The sequence below is a fragment of the Salmo salar genome, chromosome 11 (genome assembly GCF_965601325.2).
Source record: "Salmo salar chromosome 11, fSalSal1, whole genome shotgun sequence".
NCBI classification, from domain to species: domain Eukaryota; kingdom Metazoa; phylum Chordata; class Actinopteri; order Salmoniformes; family Salmonidae; genus Salmo; species Salmo salar.
This window is the reverse complement of record NC_138301.1, coordinates 75847627-75866888: the sequence shown is the minus strand read 5'-3', so window position 1 is coordinate 75866888 and position 19262 is coordinate 75847627. Positions and strand designations below refer to the sequence as shown.

At 40.8% G+C, this 19262-nt stretch overlaps 3 protein-coding genes across 4 annotated transcripts in view; 2 read left to right on the top strand and 1 right to left on the bottom strand.

Annotated features, from left to right (window-relative positions):
- LOC106562837 (mitochondrial adenyl nucleotide antiporter SLC25A25) overlaps positions 1-10412 on the bottom strand; it is a 56720-nt gene extending 46308 nt beyond the window's left edge. The window contains exon 1 of the mRNA XM_014127878.3: positions 9444-10412. Within this exon, the coding sequence (XP_013983353.1) occupies positions 9444-9806 (363 nt within the window). The 5' untranslated portion in view covers positions 9807-10412. The remainder of the gene's footprint in view (positions 1-9443) is intronic.
- Positions 10413-10570: 158 nt separating this feature from the next.
- Positions 10571-12962, top strand: LOC106562838 (nuclear apoptosis-inducing factor 1-like). Its single transcript, XM_082957601.1, has 3 exons — positions 10571-11308; positions 11601-11650; positions 11909-12962. Exons 1-3 carry the CDS (start codon positions 10926-10928, stop codon positions 12406-12408), a joined length of 933 nt encoding a protein of 310 aa, XP_082813727.1. The 5' UTR covers positions 10571-10925; the 3' UTR covers positions 12409-12962.
- A 552-nt stretch (positions 12963-13514) lies between these two features.
- Positions 13515-19262, top strand: part of LOC106562839 (early estrogen-induced gene 1 protein) — a 75587-nt gene continuing 69839 nt past the window's right edge. Inside the window, exons 1-2 of one of the 2 annotated variants that reach the window (XM_014127880.3) lie at positions 13515-13656; positions 14202-14545. In XM_014127880.3, the coding sequence (XP_013983355.2) occupies positions 14400-14545 (146 nt within the window). In that variant the 5' untranslated portion in view covers positions 13515-13656; positions 14202-14399. Of the gene's footprint in view, positions 13657-14184; positions 14546-19262 lie in introns of both variants that reach the window. The other variant, XM_014127881.3, reaches the window with a different exon arrangement.

Here is a 19262-nt window from a genome sequence, read left to right as displayed (position 1 = left end):
TAGCGCAAACGGCCCAGTACATCACTGGGGCCAAGCTTCCTGCCATCCAGGACCTCTATACCAGGCGGTGTCAGAGGAAGGCCCTGAAAATTGTCAAAGACTCCAGCCACCCTAGTCATAGACTGTTCTCTCTGCTACTACACGGCAAGCGGTACCGGAGCGCCAAGTCTAGGTCCAAGAGGCTTCTAAACAGCTTCTACCCCCAAGCCACAAGACTCCTGAACTTCTAGTCAAATGGCTACCCAGACTATTCACCACTGCCACTCTCTGTTGTCATCTATGCATAGTCACTTTAATTAACTCAACCTACATGTACATACTACCTCAACTAACCGGTGCTCCCGCGCATTGACTCTGTACGGACACCCCCCTGAATATATTGTTATTTTTTACTGCTTCTCTTTAATTACTTGTTACTTTTATCTCTTATCCATATTTTCTTTTAACGGCACTGTCGGTTAGAGGCTCGTAAGGAAGCATTTCATTGTAAGGTCTACACCTGTTGTATTCGGTGCATGTGACTAATAAAATTTGATTTGCCTGTTGGACTTCACTAGAATACTTGAATTTTGTTTGTAACTTGTTGTATGAGTAGTTGTCTCCTCACTGCTGTGAGAACCACTCCTTCCTTGTCCAACAATCTTTAATTATCTCCAATTTTCCCCATATTCCCTCTAGGGAACCCCTTGTAACCTCCTGTTTATCTTCCTCTCGTATTTCCTATCCTCTGCTTCTCCTGTGAGATGGTCTCCTAGCACCTGACTTGTTTCTACCATATCAGCGCCCTTTGCCTGCCCCAGTCGCCATCCCAGCACCAGATCTGATGGACATGAGTCATGACTGGCTGTCAGTGTCAACTCCCTAGTTCTGTAACTATTACTTCATGGCCAGAAATGTGTAGGAGGACAAATATATTTTTGGATGGCAATTTAAAAAGGTATTATCTTTATCTTAAATTAAACCCTGGCAAAGCTGACATTCTTGAAGAAATACAATTGTCTTGTGTTAGTAGCTTAGGCCATCACACAACAATGGATGTTGGTTTGCCATAAACCCAAATCAGCAGACAGACGCAAACGCCAAATGAAAAAAGTGAATCCTCTAACTGAAATTAAAAAAATAAGAAATTAAACAACCTGGGTATAATAATTTCGGTTCAAATAAGTGAATGTGGTTGGAAAATAAGAGTAGCCTAATTTAAAGAGGGGTGTTCAAAGAGCGGTGTTGTATGAAACCTTGATAATTCAGATGGTGTTACTGGCCAATTCCACTGTAAAAGAATAGTGCTGACTGATTTCATACTTAAAATGTATTCCAAACAAAAACCACTGACTTAAAAAGTTTAACAAACCATACAACTCTATGCAACTCTAAGGACTACTTTCAACAATTTACACTGAACATTTTACAAAAGCATTTACTGGAAGAACTGTGCAAATGCAAAGTTCGGTAAATCTTATATATTTTTAAGGGACCACATTTTCTAAAAACTCTTAAATATCTGCTCAGAATCTAGATTCAAAGATGTCTGCTGAAGGAATGGGGTGTCAGCTTTGATATAACACAGAGTTTGAGAAAATATATTTTGGTTATTGAACTACAGCAAGTGAAGTGGATTTACACCAGTAACATGATTGTTGTAAAATAATTTCATCATGGGTCCATGATCTGTACTACACAGAAAAGCATTATTATGGATATGAATGTCACTCTCTTTATGGTGATGTGCCCTAAATAGGTACACAAAAAGGTAGAAATATGCAATATCCTCCTGGGCATATTATTCTACACACTGGCTGTTCTTTTAATGAGCTCCGCCACCAAACTTGGTAGCCTATCTGAACCAATCATAGACATCAATGTTTCACAAGTTTGGACATCAAAGCACAGCACAGTAGAGTATAGTCAAGTAGAGTATAGTTCAGTACAATAAAGTATAGTACATTATAGTGTACCGTAATTTCCGGACGATAAGCCGCAACTTTTTTCCCACGTTTTGAACCTCACGGCTTAAACAATGACGCAGCTAATATATGAATTTTTCCCGCTTTCTTCCAAAAAACACATTCTGTGACGTGCTCAGTTTTTTGCCAGCATGAAGCTTTCATTAGACCAATGAAATTGCCGAACGGGTTAAGGTCAAACAACTTTTTTGTTTACTGTTTAGATTAAATCGAGCGCGCTCAAACTTCCCATCATTCTGATTACGGTAGTCATTTTGTCACCCTCATCATGGCAAAGACACGGAGAAATGCATATGATGCAGCTTTCAAGCCGTGTTTCGTTAAAGCCTGTGTAAAGTTCATTTGTTTCAATGTACCGGTAGGCACCTGCGGCTTATAAACATGTGCGGTTTATTTATGTTTAAAATAATACTTTTTAAAAAATTCAGTGGGTGCGGCTTATATTCAGGTGCGGTCAATAGTCCGGAAATTACAGTACTTAACTTGTGTGCTCTACTGAACTCTACTCCACAAGACTAACGTAGTGAACTATACTTTTCTTTACTGTACAAACGTGTGAAACAGACGTCTATGATCAGTTCAGATTTGGTCTCGTCTAGATCGGACCAAGTCTGAACCAGTCATGGAGGTCTATGTTTGGGCCAAATGAAGTAGGGTCCAGAAATCTGTGGACATTGAAATCAAGGCTGGTCCGGACTGGACCAAAAAAACTACACCTGTGGATGTTGAAATCAAGGCCAGGGCGGATTGACCTAATTTCAACTACCTTTCAACGTCCATGGACGTCCGGTGTCGGTTGGTGCTCAGTGGGTGAGGATGCTGGTTACAGTAACTGGAAAGAGAGGGGGCTCATGGGTAGGAGTCCGTAAGAGCAGGGAGAGGTTGTCCAGACTTTTCACACTCTTGCTTTGACCACCAGACGACTAAGAAATTTCACAATTTGTCAACCTCATATTCATCATCGTCAGCACCACCCCAACATCCATGGTTGATGTTGCACCTAGTGGCAGCCTTGGTAGTTTACTCCTTTAATTTCTCAATAATTATTTGTGTTTATGTGCGTTGTTTTTCAAATCAACCTTAAAATAAATAAATAAATAAATATATATATATATATTGATAGCTATTCAAGTTTTGAATACAGAAATGTTGGTTATCAACATTGAATTGGTTTGGATATTTGACTACTTCTCCAATCAACTAGCTAGTTGTTTTGATTTGAGAAACCAGCTTAGATCTTCCCAGATCATCTCATCGCCTGGAGCCAAGGACCATTGTGTTTTCCATGTGTGCAGTTCTCTGTACATTGTTTCAGAATGGTTGCTCCAACTGCTGGATAGAGTTTTTGTTATTTTTACCAGAGGACTTTTAGCTGCTTTTGATGTGCTTCTCAGCTGTGGTAACTATGGAATCTAAAGATGCAACTAGACACTGGTAGTGTTGCACGGTATACCAAAACGTTTTTTTGATACTAGAACATGAAACAAAAAGGTAGGGGCATCGATCAGAAAACCAGTCAATATCTGGTGTGACCATTTGTCTCATGCAGCACGACATCCCCTTCGCATAGATTGGCTGTTGATTGTGGCCAGTTATTGTTTTCATGTGTACATTTTTGTGGAACAGTTTCATTTAGTTATTATAAATTATCTCAAAAACATTAGCTGTGTTCGAATACTCCTACTAACCGTACTATTTGTGATGTGAATTGAGTATATAGTATGCTTATTGGTCATAGTATGGATAAAGTTAGTATGCCAAAAGTTCCCGGATGTCGTACTAAATCCGGCAAAATACGAAGTATACATGCAGTGGGCACTATTTCCATGCTTTTAGGGCCCATAATGCAATTCTTCAGAAAATGGGCGTGGCTTCACAGCGTTTTCAGTTTTGAAGAAAATGGCGGAAAATATGTAGCCAAAGTCCAACAAGAGCGGATACAAATTCATTGCTTTAACTAATTATGACAAATGTTAGGAAAATGTTGAGCAATGTAATGACTTTTCACAAGTTACTTTACACTTTATTTTGGCGGACAATTTTCTAGCTACGCTATCCTTACAAACCGCATAGCATTACAGCAGTATGTACCGGTGTGTTAGCTAGTTACCTAACGTTAGTTGGCTACTAATACGTCGAACTTGCCAGGCAGTATTATTAACTATGCTATATAACCAACGTTAAGTGACTTGAATATTCACATCATTCTTAGCTAAGTGGTATCGTCATTGTGTGTTTCAAATGGACATTGTTCATTCTGGCTATCAACTCGGATTTCAGAGCACTCTCGGGCAGAATAATGGATGAATTTATGAATGCTCAACACCTGTTGAATATGGCTGGTATCAGAAAAGGTCTGCAAAAAAAAAAAAAGAGTAATTAAATTGTTGCCAGCAGCACAGTCACCAACGCTCTGGATAACCAGCTCTGCTAGGGAAAGTGAAATGGTCAGAGAGAGTTGTTCTCTCATTTGTGTCTGGCAGTAGCTAGCCAACATTAGCCAGTTAGCTTGGGTGCTTGACTGCTGTTGAACGCTCGGATCAGCCCTACTCCTCGACCAGAGCGTCCAGTGTGCCCTTTGAACGCTACGAGAGGGAAACACTGAATTTACGAATGGACAATCTGACAACGCTCTGGATTTAGGAACGCCCAGATCTCACTCTCACTCCAGATTGAATTTACAAACACACCCGAAATCGTAAAATGTTTAGCTAGTCATTTGTTACGCTAACAAGCTAGCAAAAGGATCCATAGCAACAGCATCAACTTCCAGTAGACAGGCGATGCTCTAGTACGCTCAACTGAAACAATACCATTTGTTTACAGTATACTAAAATCAACTAAGTATATAGTACCAGTCAAAAGCTTGGACACATACCCATTCCAGGGTTTTTCTTATTTTAACTATTTTCTACATTGTAGAATAAATAGTGAAGACATAAAAACTATGAAATAACACACATGGAATCATGTAGTAACCAAGTGTAAAATCTAAATATATTTTATATTTGAGATTCTTCGAAGTAGCCATCCTTTGCCTTGATGACAGCTTTGCACACTCTTGGCATTCTCTCAACCAGCTTCCTGTGGTAGTCACCTGGAATGCATTTCAATGAACAGGTGTGCCTGTTAATTTGTGGAATTTCTTTCCTTGATGCGTTTGAGCTAATCAGTTGTGTTGTGACAAGGTAGGGGTGGTATATAGAAGATAGACCTATTTGGTAAAATACCAAGTCCATATTATGGCAAGAACAGCTCAAATAAGCAGAGAAACGACAGTCCATCATTACTGTAAGACATGAAGCTCAGTCAATACGAAACATTAAGAACTTTGTAAGTTTCAAGTGCAGTCGCAAAAACCATCAAGCACTATGATGAAACTAGCTCTCATGAGGACCGCCACGGGAAAGGAAGACCCAGAGTTACCTCTGCTGCAGAGGATAAGTTCATTAGAGTTACCAGCCTCAGAAATTGCAGCCCAAATAAATGATTCAGAGTTCAAGTAACAGACATCTCAACATCAACTGTTCAGAGGAGACTGCGTGAATCAGGCCTTCATGGTCGAATTACTGCAAAAAAAAACAAAAAAACACTACTAAAAGGACACCAATAAGAAGAAGAGACTTGCTTGGTCCAAGAAACACGAGCAATGGACTTTAGACCGGTGGAAATCTGTAATTTGGTTTGATGAGTCCAAATTTGAGACTTTTGGTTACAACTGCTGTGTCTTTGTGAGACGCAGAGAAGGTGAAAAGATTATCTCTGTATGTGTGATTCCCACCGTGAAGCATGGAGGTAGGTGGTGGTGTGATGGTGCTTTTCTGGTGACACTGTCAGTGAACTATTTAGAATTTAAGGCACACTTAATCAGCATGGCTACCACAGCATTCTGCAGCGATACACCACCCCATCTGGTTTGTGCTTAGTGGGACTATCATTTCAACAGGACAATGACCCAAAACACCTCCAAGCTGTGTAAGGGCTATTTGACGAAGAAGGAGAGTGATGGAGTGCTGCATCAGATGACCTGGCCTCCACAATCACCCGACTTCAACCCAATTGAGATGGTTTGGGACGAGTTGAACCGCAGAGTGAAGGAAAAGCAGCCAACAAGTGCTCAGCATATGTGGGAACTCCTTCAAGACTGTTGGAAAAGCATTCCAGGTGAAGCTGGTTGAGAGAATGCCAAGAGTATGCAAAGCTGTCATCAAGGTAAAGGGTGGCTAATTTGAAGAATATAAAATATTTTGATTTGTTTAACACTTTTTTGGTTACTACATGATTCCATGTGTTATTTCATAGTTTTGATGTCTCCACTATTATTCCACAATGTATAAAAAAGTAAAAAAGAAAAGAAAAACCCTTGAATGAGTAGGTGTCCAAACTTTTCAATGGTACTGTATACTCATTAAGCATGTACTGTAGTATACAGTATATGTTAGTATGGGTATTCGAACACAGCTATTGTCATGTGGTTAATCAAAATTCTATCCAAATCTAAATGAAAATGCTAAACCTAAAAAGTTACTATTGCCATTGCTGACTATGTAAAAATAACCTACATAAAGCCCACAAATAACATTAGCAGGTATAAAATATCCTGAGAAAAATAAACAAGTCTATGTATGGCCTGTCTGCAAAGAACTTGAAACATTGTGTCAACTTGGTCCAGCTGAAGCTTGCCCTAGCAAACTTGCAACATTGTAATTGGATAAAATATTCTGGGCCCTCAGAGTTTCCCCGCCAGTGAGCTCCAGTCAGACACAGCTATAGGCTATTTGGTGTCAAGGGATAAAGAAGTAATCTGGTAGGCCTATTTTATGATGTTTCCACTGGATCAGAGCATGACAGTTTTCCCCATTTCAAGCTGAGTGGTCATCGAAAGGGCGAGAGCTGGAAAGACTTAAAATACATTGAGGTACTATTGTCATTTTCAATGGATGTAAAAACAGTTTGTTTGCTTGATGTTTGAGGTGAAGAAAACATTACTTTGAGAAGCTAATTGGATAGCTCAAATCACTGTGCCTGCAGCTTCCACGACCCCACATCAAAGTTAGATACTACGCAAGTTAGATACTATTCATAACTTTTAAAACCATGACCAGAGAGACTGTCATAGAATGCAGCAAAGAGCTGCTGTTTTTATGACTGAGTTCATGTTGAAATTTTTATTCAGCACTGTTAACACTTTCACGAACCATAAAACATGCTTCTCTCTATAACCAACCAACACACTGCAGCTGCAAGGAATGAGCAGCCAAATGTAGCCTATTGATAAGCCTGCGTTTTATTATTTGCGGCTCATCATTTCTATTTTAATATCAAGGAATATTTGTGCATGAGGCAAAAATAATGCAGTGCGACTTGAGTTTTGACATCAGGTGCAAAATGGTGCCCACTCTCTCTGGTCAGTCTTACTGGAGGACGGGAGAGAGAGCAGGGACTGTGAGAGACAGGCCCTCTGCTGCTCTATCCCTCCATTCGCTGAGACTGACCATCAGAAAAATCCAGTAAAACAAAAAAGCTAATTATTTGTATTTATGCTCAGCTGTGCCTCTTTAGTAACACAACAACTGATTTATTTAAGTTTTGAAATATAATATGGTCTGAGAATAACAATATTGTCAGGTCAAGCAATTAGGCTACTGCACAAACCTCATTCCTATAGAACAGTTTTTATTAGGGTAATATTTTAAAAAGTTAATCTGAGTGGTAAATCTTGGCTTGGTTTTTAACGACCCGAAAGTGATAGGCTCAGAAACGGTTGGTGACTACTGCTTTAATTACTAGCTTTTGCCCAGTTTTATAGAATAGATTATTATGTAAACACTGAACAGGGAGTTAACATTAAATCAGTTAATCCTGTCACAGTGTTAATTAGCTTGCTTGAACTTATTGCGTTTCACCTTCTCCTTAAGTTATTCATCTTTAGAAAGATAGTGCATTCGGAAAGTATTCAGACCCCTTGACTTTTTCCACATTGTTACATTATAGCCTTATTCTAAAATTGGTTAAAATAGTTTCCCCCCTCAATCTAAACACACTATCCCATAATGAAAAAGCAAAAACAGGTTTAGACATTTTTGCTAATGTATTCAATAAAAAACAGAAATATCACATTTACATAAGTATTCAGACCCTTTAACTCAGTAATTTGTTGAAGCACCATTGGCAGTGATTACAGCCTCAAGTCTTTTTGGGTATGACGCTACAAGCTTGGCACACCTGTATTTGGGGAGTTTTTCCCATTTCTCTCTGCAGATCCTCTCAAGCTCTGTCAGGTTGGATGAGGAGCGTTGCTGCAGGTCTCTCCAGAGATGGTATATCGGGTTCAAGTCTGGGCTCTGGTTGGGCCACAAAGACATTCAGAGACTTGTCTTGAAGCCACTCCTGCGTTGTCTTGGCTGTGTGCTTAGGGTCGTTGTCCTGTTTGAAGGTGAACCTTCGCCTCAGTCGGAGGTCCTGATGGCTCTGGAGCAGGTTTTCATCAAGGATCTCTCTGTACTGTGCTCTGTTCATCTTTGCATCGATCCTGACTAGTCTCCCAGTCCCTGCCGGTGAAGAACATCCCCAAAGCATTATGCTGCCACCACCATGCTTCACCGTAGGGATGGTGCCAGGTTTCCTCCAGACGTGACACTTGGCATTCAGGCCAAAAAAATTCAATATTGGTTTCATCAGACCAGATAATCTTGTTTCTCATGGTCTGAGAGTCCTTAGGTGCCTTTTGGCAAACTCCAAGCGGGCTGTCATGTGCCTTTTACTGAGGAGTGGCTTTCGTCTGGCCACTCTACCATAAAGGCCTGATTGGTGGCGTGCTGCAGAAATGGTTGTCCTTCTGGAAGGTTCTCTCATCGCCAGAACTCTGGAGCTCTGTCAGAGTGACCATCGGGTTCTTGGTCACCTCCCTGACCAAGGCCCTTCTCCCCCGATTGTTCCGTTTGGCCAGGCGGCCAGCTATCGGAAGAGTTTTGGTGGTTCCAAACTTCTTCCATTTAAGAATGATGGAGGCCACTGTGTTCTTGGTGACCTTCAATGCTGCAGAAATGTTTTGGTACCCTTCTCCAGATCTGTGCCTCAACACAATTCTGAGCTCTACGGACAATTCCTTCGACCTCATGGCTTGACCTATGGGACCTTAGACAGGAGTGTGCCTTTCCAAATAATGTCCAATCAATTGAATTTACCACAGGTGGACTCAAGGATCTCAATGATGATCAATGGAAACAGGATGCACCTGAGCTCAATTTGGAATCTCATAGCAAATGGTCTGAATACTTCTGTAAATAAGCTATTTATGTTTCTTATTTATAATAAACTTGCAAAAAAATCTAAACATGTTTCGCTTTCATTATGAGGTATGTTATGTAGGTTTAAATTTTTTTTTAATACATTTTAAAATAAGGCTAACTAACAAACTGAATAATGTTAAGGGTCTGAATACTTTCCAAAGGCACTGTATTAAAACGACACACTTACCATAAGCTCAAGTTCTGTGCGATGAACCCCCAGTTTCTTGAGCCCAATGGACAGGTCGTTGACGCAGATGCCCCCATCACCATTCACGTCCAGGACTTGAAACAGCACTTTCAGTCTGTGGTCCTGCTCGGGTCCACCACAAAGTTCGCATGGATACGATGGCTCACAGGAGTCATCACAGGAACCTGTGTTCTCCCCTGACAACGGCCGCTCCCGAGCTGGAGGTGGGAATGGGAAGGATGGACCCCCAGTATACTCGACCCCGCCACCTGGGTCAGAACCCCGGTGCGCCTCATCTGCTTGGCATTGACAGAAGACCCCACTGAGCAAGGGGGACACGAACGACCCTTGCTTGTGCATCATACGGATGGAACCAATATTATCAAACTATTACAATCTATATCGGTATTTTACTATATCTAAATGTAATGTGAATTGGGGTAGCTTGGCTAGCTGCCAAATATGGACAAGTCTATTTTAGCCACCACGTCACGTGCGTTCTAACTAAATTGTTCAGAAGGACTGCTAAAAGTAGTGCAGACAAAACAGTCAAATGTAAACTTTGCAATGTAACTATCTTATTCCACCGTTATCCAGGTTTGGCCCATAACGGCTGACTTCTTTAATTCTCTGCTAACTCGGTTGGCTTACTTAATAGCTAGCTAGCTAACGTTAGCTATTGTAGCTACTTCTGCCAGCTGAGAAGTGATGAGGTGGATGCTGAGCCGCGTTACAATGTAACTTAGTCAATATACTGTACATTTCAACAAGTTTTTGCTGTAATGTGCCACAAAGTCACTTCAGTGATACCTTCTACTGGTATTGAAGATGTCCAGTGCCCTTTCTTGGCTATAACCGGCGAATTCCTCCCGTCTGACTTGGCAGTTGGATTGATAAGTGATACCACAAAAAAAGCCGGTGCCGTAAAGGGCTCTTCCTGCCTAGTTAGCATTTTCAACCTAGGGTTCCTGCCAGGAAATGACTAGTGAAGAATGAACAGTGAATAGGGAGGGTGTTGGAATGTACATGATGGATAGGTCCAGTAGCCAATCACCATCGTTGATGTAAATTTGTAAAACCCAGAACGAAACCGGTTAAAATGAATCCATAAATTAAAAAACTAATCTCATGAAAAAACATCCACATTACAACACAGCCTACATTCATATTGATGCAATGTTGACATTTTGTCAATTTGTTGTTGTTTTTTACTACATGGAGCGAGATAATTAATTTAATTGGGATAAACAATTGACATTTGGTTTAGCCAACCGCAGCAGGCAAAACTGGAGGAATGTAACCAACCACAGTGCTACATTGGTTGGTTGTGCGGAGTTCTAATCACAACGAACGTAAGCGTTGTTTGTAGGAAGAAGAAGCCGATTCTGGAAGACATTACGTTGCGCAGATTAATTGAGTGAATCCTACTATTTTACGTACAATACGCACAATTATTTAAAAGAAACAGCAATTTATTCAAATATGGCATCGAATGGCAAAAAGAGAAAAATGAATTTTTCGGAGAGAGAGGTCGAAATTATTGTGGAGGAAATTGAGAAACAAAAGCACATACTCGTTAACCACTTCAATGCTGGAGTCACTCACATTGCAAAGAATAACGCGTGGATAGAAATCCTGAAGAAGGTGAACGCTGTAACAACCTGCCCAAGAGAATTGGCCGAGGTCAAGAAGAAGTGGTCGGATATGAAGACCGAGGTGAGGCGCAAAGTGGCACAGGCGAGGGCGGCAATTGAGGAGACCACTACCGACTGCACTCCGGTTCCCGTTATCCTCACTGCTATGCAGCAGCGTATTTGTAACCTCTTGGGAGAGGCGACTATCATCAGTTTACCTGCTGGAGACTCAAATGCTGAAATAACTTTACCTGTTACTATGAGCTCAGTCACCACCGTGACACCTCACGGAAAGTACGTTTTTCATACATTTCTAACCAGGCTGCAATGACTTTGGCAAGAAGAGCTGCAGCAAATTCCAGTTTTTCAAAGCTCCAATTTTCCACATTACTAGTATGAAGATGATAACGTTATTTATTTATATCACAATAACCATTTATTCAGGTTGCGACCCCAAATGAAAGGGAAAGCATTGCTTTAATACGTTGCTTAACCTATTCAAAATACTGTTTCTGATATTTGTAGGCCTTCAGACAGCTTCAGCGTCATGCGAGGAGACGAAATCCCTAGATGGTAAGTTGTTTATTCGTTTTGAAGTGTCTGGTTCTGTAAATTGTTATGGAGGCAGTCGCAAGGTGAACTATACAAGGTGAGCCGGCTTTTCTTACAGCCCAGCACAAACACATATGATTCAGCTAATCAAGGTCTTCATTTTAATTGTAGAATCAGAAGTGTTAGTGCTAGGCTGGAGAAAAATCTTACACAGCCTGTAGCTCTCTGGGACCAGGAGTGAAGAATCCTTTTCTAACAAGCTGTCTTTTTTTCCACCAGCCGAGACCACATACCACACCCTGGAGGAAGGCGGCATGGTGGCGTACTGCACCACCACCGAGGCCACACCCACCGTGGTGACCGCCATGGAGTCGCATCCAGTGGAAATGCTGACGACCCAACCGCCCAGCCAGGCCAAGCCCCAGGAGCTGAAGAGCCGCATTGCCCTCAACTCGGCACGGCTCCTCCAGGAACAGCGGGTCACCAATGTGCATGTGAGGCAGATCGCTCAGCATCTGGAGGGCCAGAACCAATTACTTCAGATGATCCGTAGATCCCAGGAGGCTCAGGCCTACGCCCAGGAGATGCAGGCCCAGGCCATGGAGGGCACCCAGGCAGCCCTGCTGGCCCTGGTTCAGATGATGAGGCCGGCTCTCAAAGACCTGAGGAAGTTCCTGCAGAGCGGGACTGACAACTCCAACAACTCGGGGACTCCTGCAGAGGGCTCGCAACAGAGGCCCAAGATCCCGTTGCTACAGCCAGCCGAGGATGAACAATAAAGTGTGTGTGTGTGTGTGTGTGTGTGTGTGTGTGTGTGTGTGTGTGTGTGTGTGTGTGTGTGTGAAATGTGTTTGTGAGCTTGCTCATGCTTGTATGAAATATGAGAACTTTGAGAGAAAGATAACTGTAATGAGTTCCCTTAGAATGAGCATGTACAGAGGTTTAGGGTTGTAGTTCTAGATAGACATACTATCTAGATAGAAATAAGTTGCTGTAATGGTTGTAAAATGAAGTTCACATTTTCCACTATTGATTTGTATAATTGACCATAGCCATACTTACTAAAAAGAGTATATAAAAAATCTTCAGAAACATATTCTTCTTAGAAGAGCTAAATTGACTCAGGCAGGGCTGTTGTATTATTTCAGTTGTTATTCCTTACATGAAATTGGAATGGAAGACATTTTTCTTTACAGACAATGGGCCAGATTTGCATCACGATTTTGTATCTGTGCAGAATTTATTTTTCCAAGGAATATCAAATATTTAAAAAATCATAGCAACAAAAATAAACTTTGTTTAAATGATACCATGAAATATTCGTATTTACTTTAGTCTTTTTCAACCTTTTCTCTATTTTTATGTTATTGCATTTGTAGGACTGAATCTGACCCATTCATCTCTGTAGTATTTTAAATTGTGTTTTAAATTGGGGATCTGATGGGAAAATACAGTTAGTTCATGCTGATACCACTTACTGTAAAATGTGTGCTTTAATGCAATACTAATCTGGGGATGCGATGTCAATGTTACAATTACCAGCAGATGGCGGTATATGTTAAGATTTAAATCACAATTTGACATTACAGCGTGTAGATTGCTTATTTTAGTGATTTCTCAGGTCTACAAATAAACCTACGTTGATGTTTTCACATAATAGTCATATGTTGAGAATAGGTCTATAGAGGAACGCAATAAGTTTCTTATATCGTTTTTTAAATCAAATTAGCCTAAAATGTTGATTGAGGTGTATTAATGAACAGAAACTTATATCATTTTTGATTGGATACAATACATTGATTCTAATGTTTAAGATGTTTATATATGTAAAGACTGTGTCAAGTCAGGTGACTTATTAAACATAATGCAAAACGTAACCTCCACGCTTCTCTAAGCCAAAGGCGGTGCTTAACAGCTCTGTTTGGAAGAGAGGAGGGACAAGACCAGCCCACCCTGATTCAAAGTAAAGTATGAATGTCCGTTTTATTGGCCTGAGGAGATGTCCTGTTGTCTTCGTTGAACATGAGGTAAAACTACTTCTTTGACATAATTTCACTGCCTTCGAGTGCTTGTGTTGTGTATCACTTTGGTGAATTAATGTCGGCCTGTGGGTGAAATGCGATTGTGTTTGACAAGGGGGGTTGACAAGAAATACTTGGTAAAATGTATGCAGAAGAGTTGAATTGATCATGGGACGAACGAACTATCTTTCCTTGTTATTGTTGACGGATGTTGACTCCTGGAAATCACCGATTAGCGAATAAATGTGTGTATTAAATTGTTTGGGGAATGGTGTAGTTTATTGTAATTTCTAAATCCCATAACCAACACGGTGTAAAGAAAAGCCAAATATTTACAAAGCATTTATTCTGTGTAGGGTATGCTTTCAAAATCTTTTCTTTAGAGTTGGCCAAATTGAATACCGTAATAAAGTTTGTTATAGATATTTAATGGAAGGCTTATAACCTATGTGAGATAAATTGGGGATAACGTATGAGATGTGTTTGTAATCATCTCCAGCATATATGATCGTAATAAAGCACCTATTATTGTAGTTTTTTTCCTGCTCCAGGTCCGAATCAACACTGGGTCATCAGAGATACTGAGCCAACAAAATCAAGGACTTCCAAGCTCCTGATTGAAAACGAAAATTTTACTTTGTTTCATTTCCTTTTTGTTGGTCAATTCCAAAGGTTTAATTTAGGAATATTTCTGCTGCATAAACCTATCAATTATTGACATATTTCAGTTCACCAGTTCAACCATCTCAATGGCGTTTTTAATGAAAAAGAAGAAGTTCAAGTTTCAAATCCATTTTACATTGGAGGAGCTCACAGCCGTGCCGTTTGTCAATGTGGTACTTTTCTGCAAGATCCGATTGTTGGACGGTGGGGACTTTGCCATCTCATCATCCAGGTAAAAACAATGATCATGTCAATGCATTTTTACATGGGGTAGGCTATTGCTAGCCTATTGCTAGCCTGGGTACCAGTCTGTTTTACATAACAATTATGTAAGGGGTTTGCAAGAAAGCAGGAACAGGCTGGCACCCAGGCTAGGCTGTTGCCTGAATGTCCTGAAAGCTTGATTTGATCAATGTAGGTTGGCACAAGAGTTTTATCAATGTAGCCACAAGAAGGATTAGCCTGAGTAGGCCTACACAACAGATGGCAAGTGGAGCACACCTACCGGTATTATAAGCAAGGTCAGTTTTCTAAACATAATATATGTTTCTTTAAGAGAATAATAGGATCTCGAGAATAATAGGATCTTGCACTCTGTGAATTGGCTACTTGGATCCCTGCCAAAAGTTTGCAACAAATGTAATAACAATTTTATGTTTAGGTTTTGTGCATTATATTTGTTGCTTTTTGCAGATTTGTCACTCTGCCTGTTTTTTAAAAATCATTTTCCTGTGTCCAGACACCAAATAATAATTCTAGCAGTTTGTTTAATGGAATGATATAGGGATATCTCCATATTATCCATTTTGGCAACAATGATTTTCCAAGACATTTATGTATAAGTAGGCCTACTTGCAGGTAGGTAAATGGCACAGATGTTTAAATTGTATTGCGTCAAATTGCTTGCTGTGATTGTGTGTGAGTGCTCCTATCGTTTCCCTGTCACACTCAGCGCTCCAAGTTGGCAGACAGTGGTGGTGGCAGTGACCTTTCCAAGCAATTATTTCCCTAATAAATTGTTTTGAGTTAAATATCAAATGTAGACTGACAAGGTGGAAACAAGTGCTTTTGTAGACAGTTATCCTTCATAGGCTTGGTTCATTTCAATGAATTGCATTCCTACACTCATCTTACACCATCTGGGAGTCTCCATTTGTAATTGTATGTTTATATCTCAGCATGGGGGATATGTTCAGGCATGGGGAAAATGTGGAAATCCATGGATGCCTCTAGTACTCCAAAGCAAAACAGTCCTTCTCATAACAGTTGTAATCCTCCTAGAGCTGTATGTCCGCCAGACAGGGTGGCCTACATGTTAATCGATCTATAGTAGCGGTCTGTTAAGTGGTGCCCTGCCCCACCGTCTACCAAAAATGATCAGCAGCACCCCACCCCCCACCCACCAGTGTGTAGCATCCCCTGTATTTACTCTAACGTAACCCCTTTACTATATTCCTGCACTAGTCCACTTACTCTAACCCTTCACGTTAGCGCAGGACTAGCCCTAGTCTATTTACACTAGGCTACAGCCCTAGTTCTCTGCTACAGTTGTTTTTCTCCTTTCCCCTCTCATCACGTTTTGGGTAATGATCTCATCCACTATCTCCCTGGAATTACTGTCTTTGATTAAGACACCAGGGTCTAGTTAGCCTCTGCAGAGAGAGAGAGGGGAAGATCTGTCAGGGTATTATGCAGATTTATACAACGGGTGGGTCTAATCCTGAATGCTGACTGATTAAAACTGCATTCCAGCCGGTGTCTATTCCACAAGTTACCACCAGCTAAATCTATGGCGTTAAAATGCATATTTACTCTGTTCCATCTGACTGCACAATCCACTATCTCATCAGCCCAGCCAGGCAATTTATAAACTTGATCTCCACTATAAAAAGCATCTAGAAATTATCTCACATTTCTTTTAGACTTACATTTAGTTATCAACAGCAGAGATTTGTATAAACCTTACTGTCTGTCTCTCCGACATTTGCAACATTGTTTCAATATTAAAATTTGATTTTCAGTTGTCCCATAGTAATGAACGCATAATTTTTACTGATATATATACAAAGAAATGTCATTTGAAAAAAGGTCAAACGAAACGAAGTACAGCTAGTTTGCAGTCTTTCCAGCTTCTGTTTGAAGTGATTGTGTTAGCTGTGTTGTTGGCTAGCTCCTCTGAACAACAGTGTCCTGATGAGTGAGCACATTTTCTATGCCAGGCTAAATCGTGCCTCATTAGCTCATCCTTATGGATGTATTGAAATAAATGTCAGTAGAAAACAGCTTAAGCAAATGCTGCTACTTTGTTTTTATTCTGGCTGCACTGTTTGACGTGACTGTAAATTAGCCATAGTTGGCTGGGTGGGCCTTTGCCTTGCTTAATGGAGAGAACTCTGTTGTCAAAGCACTTCATTTAATATTGTCAGGGTGTAGGGTTTGAAATAGTGGATTAGATAAATGGCTAGATTCTACAGTGCTGGCCAACATTATTGTCATCCCCAGGGACTGTGCTACAAGGGTTGTTGTTACATCTCTCATTCTCGTGCTTATGTTGCTTGTATGAAAGGGCCTGAATTGAAAAAGAGACATTGATTTGTGTCTAAACTCTGGAAGAGACTGAGTTGGCAACTTTGACGAGACATTGCTGTAATGTCGACAAGGCAACACTGAATCAAAGGACTCTGACCTAACGTTGCTACTCTTGGATTGTCAGCTCTGCAAACCAACCAACCAGATTTCTAGTTTGGGTGCAAACTGTAAATATGTCAAAGCACCTAACCACCACGTACGTATACAGTAGATACATAAGTCAAAGTATGATGTATTAGTAGTTGTAGAAGTCTTAGTGTCATTATTGACATCCTTGACTTTATGGACTCTGCAAAGTAAAACAAAATATTTGTTGACAGTAACGAAGGTCAGGTGGACTCTCAGTACTAGACAGCTGTTTCACCGTATGCCACTACTACCGACCTAGTGTGTGTAGCCCAGTGGTTCCCAACCTTTTTTCTTACTGTACCACCAACTGAATTTTACTCTACCAAGAGAACCCCTGAAGTTCCCCCTCATGTGCATTTTACCAGTAAGCCTATTGTTTCATGGGTCTTCTCAAGTACCCCCTGTGGATAGGCCAAGTACCCCCAGGCATCCTACTGGTTGGGAACCACTGGTTTAGCCTAACCTTTTAAGCTCTCTGACACACAGACATGTGTCCATTGGCTGTGCTGTTGTAGTCCAGTGTGGTGGCTGGGGTTTTGAATACGGGGCATAATGCGAATAACAGTTACAGTAGAGAACTGCAATGTCCTCTGAAAGAGGAGCACACCGTCTTGTCTGGTCTATCCGTTTTGTAGTTTGAATACTGGGGAGTCAGTGACCAGAGCTTTATTGACCTATCATGCGTATGCAGCAGTCATGGTTAAACACAGCCATGCATATTCCTTGTGTGCACACAGGAACTCGGAACTCAAACACACTTCTCAAACTTGGTTGTTTATCATAGGTATAGCTGTAAATGTTTATATCCTCCAAACCAGAGTTGTTGTCAATGACTGAATGTGTGTTGTGCATGTGTGGCCCACTGCACCATCTGATTAAGTGTGTATATTTGAAAAGATTTGAAGGTGGAAAATATGACCCACACAATGTGTTTTTCTCAAATAATGCAAGTCTTTTTATTATTTTTTATTTAACTAGGCAAGTCAGTTAAGAACAAATTCTTATTTACAATGACGGCCTAGGAACAATGGGTTAACTGCCTTGTTCAGGGGCAGAACGACAGATTTTTACCTTGTCAGCTCGGGGATTCAATCTAGCAACCTTTCAGTTACTGGCCCAACGCTCTAACCACTAGGCTACCTGCCGCCCCATGGCTTGTATTGCGATTTCTATCTTGAGCCTGTTGCTTTTAATAGTCTGAGAGGAGCATGTTCGTGAGTCAGTGTCTATTTCAATTTATTTGTCTGCTTCAATGGCTTTTTCCAGAACTGTGTGTGTGAGTAAGACAGTGGGTACTGCTGTTTGTCATAGTCCCGTGGTAGAATTGGCTCAATCTCCTTGTACCAGGCACTGGCAGTCCCATTGTGTGTGTGTGTGTGTGTGTGTGTGTGTGTGTGTGTGTGTGTGTGTGTGTGTGTGTGTGTGTGTGTGTGTGTGTGTGTGTGTGTGTGTGTGTGTGTGTGTGTGTGTGTGTGTGTGTGTGTGTGTGTGTGTGTGTGTGTGTGTGTGTGTGTGTGTGTGTGTGTGTGTGTGGGTACAAGGACAAGGGGTAGGCTGGGAGTTATGTCATGAATGTTCCAGAACATTGCCAGTCTGTATTCAGGGACAGAGATGAGGGATAGCGACAAGTATGGAGGGAGAAATAGAGAGCGAGAAATAATGAGATGGGCAAACTGATACTGCAGACACTGTCAGACAGGTTTTTGTTTTCCAAGTCACTGCTCTCTTGCTCTCTTTCTCTTGTTCTCTGCCTCTCACAACAGTACAGTCAATAGAAGGAAGACACTAGCTCAGTGTCATTTTTTATGTGTTTTAACTAAAGTCAAATGCTTTTGTGAATATAATGTATATCTTATGCCGAAAGTACACTGCAAATATTGCCTGTGTACCGTGACTTTTGATTCACATAATAACATGACATTATTCCCCTGTCTGTTTCTCCTATGCATAGTGCATACATGATGCTTGGTGGTGCGTCAGTAGCCAATCCAGCACAGTGTCAATTGATTGAATTCAGCCTAAAGTTATTGAGTAGGACAGGGCATCTGGATATGAAGGAAACTTGTCTGAAACGTTATTTCTCTTCTATGGGCAGAGTGGAGGGACTGATTGAACTTAAAAAACTGTTTTAATTAATATTTTCATTGTGAATGATTGTCTCAGTGTTCCGCTCGACTGTTTCCAGATTCAATATAATAAGGGTATCATGGAACCAATCATCAAATTCAGAA

Bases quoted from the DNA above. Each gene is read 5' to 3' on its own strand.
- LOC106562838 (XM_082957601.1), top strand. From the start codon at position 10,926: ATGGCATCGAATGGCAAAAAGAGAAAAATGAATTTTTCGGAGAGAGAG. The intron at 11,309-11,600 runs AAATGCTGAAAT...TCTGATATTTGT, and splicing joins AGTTTACCTGCTGGAGACTC to AGGCCTTCAGACAGCTTCAG. The intron at 11,651-11,908 runs GTAAGTTGTTTA...TTTTTCCACCAG, and splicing joins GGAGACGAAATCCCTAGATG to CCGAGACCACATACCACACC.